Raw genomic sequence first — 10,601 nt, 5'->3', positions numbered from 1 at the left:
CACGAAGAAACCTAAAATATGTTTTAATTGTATTACTGAGCTACATGTGGGCGTATCTCGTTTGAACATTGAGCATAACGATTGGGCATCGCATTAGAAACTTGGAAGTTGGGAACATGTACAAAATAACACACGCATTGTGCTTTATTCTCATTGTGTGTTTTCTAATTCAATTAAAAAGACATAACACAAGAAACTAACACTATTCTAATAATCAAAATTTCTAGGAAATGTACAAACTGACACCCATTTGGATACGTTCAAATTGGACACTGCATGGTAGGACACGCACAGTGCACGATTGGACACTGTACAATTGGACACACATAGTGCACGATTGGACACGCACAAATGGACAGGCATAATGCATAATTAAACATCACAATTGGACATCGCACGATTAGATCTATTATTGTATATGGATTTCACGTGTGTTTTCGATTTTTTTCATAAAGCCAAATTCCATAAGATTTAGTGAGGTCCGTTTCATACTGCTCTACGTTACAGAACGAAATAAGGTATAATTGTATAATTTCACATAGGTTTTTAATTTTCTATGTGAAACGTCTTTAACTATGTGTAAAAACTTATATACATAGATACACATAGTTAAACACGTTTCACGATGCTAAATCGTTCGGTGTCTAATCATTCAATTGTAAACTATGTGTATCTTATCGTGCACTGTTCTTATCGTGCAATTTGAATATATTTAAATGAGTACCATCCCTATTATAAATTAAAAAAAATTACATTTTTTATTTTGTAATCACTTCTTTGTACATCTTTATGTATATGAGTTATTGTTTATGAAAAAGTTTATTTAACATCTTTTATGATTGTGTGTATTAATCCAGATCACAAGTATAAACCAACCACCAAATATGCAAGAAAAATTTAAAATGATGTACGCTGTTGAAAATTAATGAATATTAGCTTATACCTTAATTTATAAAATTATTTGTTATAAAGTACAAAATTCTACAAAATTATTTGTTATAAAGTACCTCAATTTATAAAATTATGTGTTATAAAGTACAAAATTCTTTAAATTATATCAGCTTTATATAAGCTTTATAAAATTTATAGCTTCAATGGTGACAGTTGTTGCAAATTATGTGTTACAAGCTCCTTTATCTTTCAAGGTTTTTTGATAAAACTCTATAATGAATAAACATATTTACGTCGCTACTCATTTTTTTTACATTTGAACTTTGTATGTGTAATGTAAACATAAATATAAGCATAATATGCGAAGATCAATCAATGAATAAAATGCAAATATTGAAATGTATAATAAATGAACATGATAAAAAATATGATATTACTAAGAAAAGCTTTACTGAATATAATTATTTTAATTAAAATAGAAGAGTTTGTTTGATCTTTTTTTTTCAATGACCTCTTTATATATATCTAATCATTAATTATTTATAAGTAATAATAAAACAATCTATATTGTTCTAAATTCTAGCTTTTTAAAGGAATTTATATGTGATAAAAAAATTTCTCTCGTGAGAAACTGATTACAGTGGGAATACGGCTCTCTTCTTATGGATATTTATGATAAAAACATGTTTTAAACACATGTGTTTTATAATTTATTAGAGCATAAGGAAATTTGATAAACCATCTTTGGCGAAGAGAAGGGATTTGTATATAGAGTATGCGTTTTTTTTAAAATTTGATAAGGATAACTATTATCACTTTTTCCTGTTTGTCTGTTAAGGAAATAAAAAAAAGTTTTCTTGTCTTTTTCCTATTGCAGTAGTACAACTAGAATATGTTTTTTTAGCTTCACAAATAGAAGCATACAAGTTATATTAGGATTTTAAATTATATCATTACGTATGTCGCTTTTTGCTTATATAAGGCCTCATTCGTTTTATGTGCGTTATTCATTTGTAGAAATCTGATGTGTTCTGATATTTGGTGTTACATTTCCGCTGATAAGAAAGTGATAATAGTTGTGAATTGATATAATTAAAATCAATTCTAAATTAAGTAAATTCAAAGTAATTTAATTAAGTAAAATATTTTTGCCTATTGAAAATCAAACGGATAAAAACAATATTATAAAATATGTGTAAGTACAAAAGCGAAAAATTATTCGATAAAAAAATAATATTTATTATGAATTTATAATACATATTGCGACACAATATGTTTAAAACAGAAATTATGAATTCTTTAGTGCCGAAAATATTTAATTCTAATAAACGACATATTTTAAAAAGATATTTTATATATATAAATTTTTTACATTACTTACATTCGACTGTGTTATTCTGTTAATTCGAGAAACTTTTAAATAACTGCAACAAATCATTGTTTTTATTCCCATTTTTAGAACTATTGTTTTTAATATATAGAAATGTTTATGTTCTGATGTGTTATCTAGTTGTCTAATATTTTATTATTACTTTTATTATTACTTACCAAACTTGTGTTATATTATAGAACTCAATTATAGAACATTTTTAGATTTTTTTCTAATATTAATACGCGCGCGCGCGCGCGAACCCCCCCCCTCCACAACACACACACACACACACACACACACACACACACACACACACACACACACACACACACACACACACACACATGTAGAAATAATTTATTTGTTATTAATTTATTTTTATATAAAAAGAAACGTAATTAGTTAAAATATCTAATATTTTTACAGATATTATTTTGGTAATAGCTATTGTAATTTTTTCTATGATATTTATTTTCGAAATTAATAAGAAAGACTATTACAATCTAAAAAGAAATTTGGAATTTGCTTTTTCATTGCCTGGTCCTCCTATTTTATTATCTATTGTACACTCGTTACAAATTGCTTGCAGTTATAAAGGTATATAAAAATATCTTATTATCATATTATCAAAGTATTAGTCATCAATTTATATTAAAGTATTTAAGATCAATGTATTTTTACATATAATGTACAAATGATATAAAATATAAAATTGTATAATATTATTATACAATATGAAATATTATATATATGTATTTATACAAGACGATAAATATATTCTGATATACAAAGAAAAGAATTTCAGTATATATTTAAAATTATAATATTTCAGTATATTTAAATTTACGCATAAATATAATTTAAATTAATAATAATTTAAATATAATTTAATATAATTTATTTTAATATAATTTAAATTTAGTTTTAACTTTATTTATCAACTAATAATAAGTGCTTGATGCAATTATTATTTTTTAATTATTTTGTCTTTTGCTTCTATCATAAATCTGAGACTTGTTTTAAAATCTTGATATGATATATTCTGTAATTTACGTGTATGCTTTAAAAGTGTATTTATGATTATTGAATTTCAAATATTTAGATTTATTTATGCTCTCAAAAATCAACAATTATAAATACTTAAAGCAATTTAAAGCCATAATACAAAAAATTTAAAGTGCTATATAATATGACATGTTATATTTAAGACAAATCTGTAGACTCATGATAGAAGCAAATGTGTCACGTGCCAAAATACGTCTCTTGCAAACTAGTGATAGAAGCAAAATATGAAATACTTGTAATGATGGCATCAAATACTTGTTGTATGATTGAAAAAAATATAAAAATAATATTAGATTTAAGTTATATTTCATTCTAAATACATTAAAATGTATTCTTGTATATTAGAATATATTTCACTCTATATTTATATTTTACAAACAATTGCAAAAACAAAATTTTACAAACAATTACATAAAATATAAAAATTGTAATTTTTTAGCAATTTTTTTTATCTGTTTTCTTTAAAATATTTTGCAATTTTTTTAAAGAATATTATATATAAATATAACTTTATAGAATTAATATATTATTTGGAAACAATCACTAAAAAATATGGAAATTGTACTCGTTTTATATTTGGAACAGATATGTTCATAGTACTTTCAAAACCTGAAGATTATAAGGTAAGTTATAAAAAAAAATAATACTCTCATAACAGTAAAATATACCAAATTGAATATGTAGCTTGTGCTTGCAAATGCAAATGGCAATTACAAAAGCTCAGTGACCAAACCGTGGGATGTACTTCTTGGTGAGGGCATTATCAGAGCTTCAGGTATTTTGTTCAATATATTTAAATGTATTATATATTATATTTGAATGTAACAAATATTTACTTCTCATTAAAGATATACGAATCAAGTATTAAGGTTCAATTGAATCAAATCGAATGTTTGATAACATGTTGTCGAAATTGAATCGAATCAAAAATTTTCGTATCGAATCGAATCGAATCAGATCTCTTCGATTTATGAATATGAATTTGAATAAAATTTTCCTGGATTTATATTACAAATGATTACGATAATGATTTTTATAGCAAATTTGGAAGGAAAACGTGGAAAGAATCAGTTAATCATCTATTAACTCATTTAAGAAAATGACTACATTTTTAAAATGTTAATGTAATCATAAATTACTATTATTATTAGGTGTACAAAAAAATTCTGAGCTTTAGATTTCATACAACTGAAATAACAATTTAAATTTTATATATCTTTCCGCCCTTTTGCGGTTTTAAAGCGTTGACATTTGATTGTATTTGTTTGCATTAGATGTTAGATTAATGCTAAAACGGGTATTAATTTATTTATAAAACGAATATTATGAATCGAGAAAGGATCACAACAGTTATATCAGGATTTTATTAAAAAATATATATAAAATCACATAGGAAGTATTATTGAATATTAAAGTATACGAGATACAAAGTTGATTGCGCGGAAGATATAAAAGGGATATAAAGAAGATATAAAGATAAGAAAAATAAACAATTCAAATTGACTCGGAATCGCATCATTGATGATACGAAATTCTCGAATTATTCAATTTTGAATCTTTTAGATTAGAATCAAATCCATTGTGATTCAATCCGGTTCGATTTCGAACTGTTCGCACCTTTACTTCTCATATGTAATTTTTACTTTATGTATATAATTCACAGAATGATTTATCATATGATGATTGAGAAGATATTTATTCTTTATATTTTTATATAAAATGTAAAATATATTCTAATTTACTGATGACTTTACTTTTGTGTAATATTTTTTTGTACATAAATTAATAAATTAGTTAGTAAAAAGAAAATACATTTTTCATTGAACAAGAGATGTAATTATGCACTGCAAATTGCAGTTTTTTTACATGCTTTATTCATGCATTTATGTATATTTGATTATATATATATATATATATATATATATATATGCATGTATATACATGCGTGTACATAAATTTTGGGACAATGATAAATAATGTACAATAATATAGATTTAAGTTAATATTAATATTGAATGGATGATAGTAATATCTCTTTCTTTATATTCAATATTGCATTTAATTGCATTTATAGGTGCAACTCATAGGATTCGGCGAAAAATGATACAACCTCTTTTAAATATAAAGTTTTTATCTGAATATGTAACATGTTTTGATAATTATAGCAATCAATGTGCGGATATTTTAGAAAAGGTTGTTGATAGTCCAATGTTTGATCTTAAACCACATATAAAACAATATGCAGCTAATATATTTTTAGGTGAGAACCATTGTACGTTGTGAAAGAACATGTTATAATTCGATTTGATATTATAAATTATTGTTATCATTGAAGTTAATACGTTATACGTAACTAAACGTGAAAAATCGATACATGTCAATTTACAGAAACAATGATGGGTATTGAAGGAACGATACGAAATGAAAATGACGAGCTAATATATTGGCAAGAAATGTAAGCAGTTTTAGTACCATTATAATTAATACTCAAAGAAACCAGTAATCTATAATTATTTCAGATTATTTAAAGAAACATATAACAGAGTAACAAAACCATGGCTACAATTTGATTGGATTTTTTCTTTAACTGAAAATGGAAGGCAAACGCATATCGCTAAAAGGATTGTATTAGATTTTATCTATAATGTAAACTTCAATTATAAATATTATTTACATAAATATTTAAACATACAAATGCATGTTAAATATTTGTAAAATAAACATTTATCAATGTGATAAGTATTGATGCATATATCATGACCGATAATAGTAATAAAGTGCGAATTATAAGGATATAACTAATTGTTAAGCTGAAATATGATTTCCTTCAAAATTATCTCCTTAGAGAATGCTACATATATGTATTCCAGCGTTTCTTCCATCGTAACATTTCCCGAATTCAGTTTGTATTACAGCTCATCAAATGGCTGTTATGTTATGACAGTGCACCTGCGCACACGGTTAGGAAACTTTTGGCTGACGGATAAATTATTATACTCGAATATCCTAATTTGCTTTCTGGTTTTCAAAAGAAAAATATTTTTAATATTTGTATTGTATAATTATTATTATTTATTTTATTATTATATAGTAAAAATATAAAAAATGGAGAAATCAAAAAATGTAGAAATTTAAAAATATTGATGATATTTGGTGTACCATGGGTGAAAAGTTAATAATTGTAATAATTGTAATAATAAAAGTTAGTTTGAAAAATATTATGAAGAGTAAAAAAACGTCGAAATTCATATATAATATTTTAAGAAGATTATTTTAAAGGAAACGCATTGCTGCATTCAGCTATAAAATATTTATTGAAGTTATATTGCAAATTTACTAATTTATTAATTTTATTATAAATTTTAATATAAAAGTATTAATATTCTTAACTCATTTTTATTAAATTATATTCTTGTTATTAAATTATATAAAAGTAATATTATTGCAAAATCTGTGTGTAATTGCAATAATAAAAAAAAAATAATTTTGATATAATTAATGATAAAAGTTCTCAATGCAATACAATTAATTAGGTAATTAATTAGGTAATACATAGATATGATCAGAATAATGCATTCTTGAATGCAAGGCAAGTCATCAATTAGTAAGAAAGAAATGTGTCATTTACTGCAAGATCAAATAATAGAATATCCTCAGTCCTTGGAATTTTAAATAAAAACATATAATATAAAAATATACCGCAAAAAGATGTAATATATAATGACATTGTCTAATTGTCTTTTTGTCCATTATCTAATTGTTTTTTTTATTTGCATGTTAATTTAGTCTAACGACTTAATTTAACTGCTCATTATAATGTTTTATTATATTGCATTTTCTTGTAGTATATTTTTAACTTTATATTATTGCAATGTGTTCATTTGAAATTTCAAGTACTGACATTTCATCACTCAACTTTGCAATTAACGTAAACGACATACTCTTTTCTTACTAAACTAATGGCTTGCTTTGGACTGAGAGATACATTATTCTTATCCATGTATTATTGAAGATTAAGCCGTTTGGCCAATTTTTATACTAATAAATTTTAAAATACACATTGCACTTTTTTTATCGCGCGGATTTTCAATAATCCTATTTTCATTAATGGTATATTTTAATTATAATATTGCCATAATAAAATAAAATTGAGTCAAATATAATTAAAAATAAGTTTGTTATTTTAATAATATTAACGACAGAAATATTTATGCATTTATTTTATTAATATTATTAAATGAAACAGATTATTTTTAATTACTGAATATTATTGACTCAATATCATTTTTTTATATACATTATGTCAACATAATTGATTGACATGCCATATTATATAATGCAGATAACATCACGAAAAGAAATGAAGCATACTGCTTTGGAAAATAATAATGAAAATTTTGAAAAGCCGAAAGCTGCTTTTGATCATTATTTGAATCGTATACAACTGCATAATGTAACGAATGAATCTTGCATGGTGAGCGACGAGAACTTCATAGACGACGTTAGAAGTTTTTATGCTGCTGTAATATCATTTATTATATAAAAACTTGAGATTATACAAATAAGAGCATATATATTATGATTGATGTATTTTTGTTTATAGATTCAAAATACTATTATGGAATCGATATCTTTCACTATGCTTATGCTGGGAATGCATACAGAAGTACAAGTTAGTAAATTTATTATAAAGTTATTATTTATTAATATATAAAAATATAATCATATATATATATATGGAAACATAATACTCTGATATAGCTATGAATTATAAAGCAATATGAAACGAGAAAAAATATTTTATTTGTTCTGCATATTGTAAAGAATAACGCTTTTACAATATATTTTTTATTTTTTTTTAATTTAGTGTTCAAGTTTTGAGTTATATTTTTTATATTAGTTTTTTATATTATATATTTCTTACATTAATTTTTACATGCAGGTACCAATATGGAAACCTGATTATCATTTTTGCATTTTATTTCCTAGGAAAAACTGCGACAAGAAATATCCTTTACATTCGGTAATGAAAAGGTTAATGCTCAAGGACTTATTAGTATGCAATATCTTCATATGGTGATCCAAGAAACATTAAGATTATTTCCTATAACGCCCACGGTTTCACGACAGCTTACAGGAGATATTAAGCTTGGTATTTTTATAACACGACATTTATTATGTCTATAAATGAAATTGGTATAAATTAATAAATTGATGTAATACTTCATCAAGTTATGAAACAGAACTTCGATAATTCCAGAATCGTGCACCTTGCCGGACGGATGTTACGTTCTGATTCCAATATTTGCTATTCATCGTAATTCTGCGTATTGGCCTAAGCCGCTGGAATTTATTCCTGAACGATTTTCATCCGAAAATTCGTCAAGCCGTCATCGTTATACATATATTCCATTTGGCACGGGCCCCAGAGATTGTATAGGTAGATATTCTAATATAAGTTTATTTATTTTGAAAACGATGTAAATTGAGAGTTTTAGGAAAATTTAGTTAAAATGTTTATCATACTGCATTTTACATTTGTTAAGATATATTCATAATTGATTTTCTTTCGACGAATGTGGCTCAAAATTAAATTCATATTATTTTTAGACTGACTAAGACGAACAACAAGTGTTTGTCATTAATCATGTGCATATTTCATTAGATATTAAACTTAGTTCTCAATTTATTAATATTTTATTCTTATTCTCTATTTTTATACATTTTATTTTTAGGTCAAAGATATGCATTTCTGGCCATAGCGACGATAATTACAAATCTAGTGCGACGATTTCGATTTGCAACTTCTAATAGTATAGAAGACATTAAATTAATATCTGATATTGTGCTACGAAGTCAAGATGTCAAATTAAATATATCTTATGCATGAAATATAAGTAATATATAAATAATTATAATATAAATAATTATATCAATATTAATTTTACACATGACGTTTAACTGATAACGTTTATTGTCACTAATTAATCTAATTGTAATAAATTAATATTCTTATTGTGTTAATCTTTAAATAACTAATACCATAACAATGGATATGGATATGTTCATATGTATGGATTCAGACTTTAATATTAAAACAACTTTACATATTAATGTACGACATTAGCATACTATAAATATATTATATATCAATATATAATAAATTGAATAAAAATTAAAAGTTTGTATTGATTTTATAATCAACATAACTCCTTTTTTACTTGCTTTCACGGTTATCTTCTTCAATTTAAAAATTGACAGATTTAAAATATAATCAATTATTGGAAAATTGTAATAAAATATTTTAATAATATGTGTGAAACGTACAAGTAGTTATATATATATCTATACGTACAGTAAATATATCACAGAAATATAATTTTGATTTAATATCAACTTAAAAGCCTAATGCACGTAAAAGCAGACGAGCGATTTAGTTTCAAAGATCCTAGATTTCTACTAATCCGTAATGGATTTTATCAATTCTAATTTTCCAATCTTATTATATGACGGAGCACGCGAGCACGTAGAACAAGTTACATTTCATAATTCTCTCTTGCGTGTAATCTGCTCGTTAGAGTCTGTTTGCTTTTTACTTCCAACATCCACGCGAATAAAGTACGAGCTTACGATGTATCTTGCGACTTCTTGAATGAAAAACTTTTTCTTTTTAACAATAGAGTACATTGTCTGTTGGGATTGGTAAGATAGATTAAATATATTCGTCTTGAATAAATGTTAAGCACTTAAAACATTTTATATAATTACGATACGATTTACAGAGCACAATTGGTAAATGGAGAATCACAAGTCCGCACATTCGTGAGAAAAACCTAGGAAATCTACTACCTGGAGCACGTGCTCAAAATTTTAAACGTTATACGATCGTGAGGCGATGCCTTCGGAATAGTATAATCGAAAGGAAGCATCTGTTCCAATAACGTCACGAAATTCTGACGTGTATTCACAAAGCGACAAATCACATGCGATAAGAAAAAATCTTTGTAAAAAGTTACTACAAAAAAATTACATGTACATTTTAACAAGCATAAATAACTAGTAATAAAATACCAAATCTATTTTATATGAGTAGATAGCAAATAATTTGAGTCTAACTTTTAATTATATTTTTTTAAATACTCGAATTTCCATAATATGACATCAATCGTATTCGTAAAAGAGCTTTGCTAATAAGGAAAAAGCAATTTAGTAAAGAGATATTTATTATGTAAATATCCGACATATTAGTGAGTATATGTGTGTGTGTGTATGT

At 24.8% G+C, this 10,601-nt stretch overlaps 1 protein-coding gene across 1 annotated transcript; it reads left to right on the top strand.

Moving 5' to 3' along the window:
- The first annotated feature begins 230 nt into the window (after positions 1 to 230).
- On the top strand, positions 231 to 10,285 carry LOC105425748 (cytochrome P450 4C1-like). The gene is made up of 12 exons (XM_089080617.1): positions 231 to 279; positions 2,666 to 2,860; positions 3,845 to 3,951; positions 4,013 to 4,103; positions 5,403 to 5,588; positions 5,717 to 5,783; positions 5,848 to 5,974; positions 7,671 to 7,850; positions 7,932 to 8,000; positions 8,318 to 8,480; positions 8,589 to 8,768; positions 9,064 to 10,285. Exons 1-12 carry the CDS (start codon positions 231 to 233, stop codon positions 9,216 to 9,218), a joined length of 1,569 nt encoding a protein of 522 aa, XP_088936743.1. The 3' UTR covers positions 9,219 to 10,285.
- Positions 10,286 to 10,601: the final 316 nt, after the last annotated feature.

Source organism: Pogonomyrmex barbatus, unplaced genomic scaffold (genome assembly GCF_055798465.1).
Source record: "Pogonomyrmex barbatus isolate J1 unplaced genomic scaffold, ASM5579846v1 scaffold4, whole genome shotgun sequence".
Classification (NCBI taxonomy): Eukaryota; Metazoa; Arthropoda; class Insecta; order Hymenoptera; family Formicidae; genus Pogonomyrmex; species Pogonomyrmex barbatus.
This window is presented reverse-complemented; position numbering and strand designations above follow the sequence as displayed.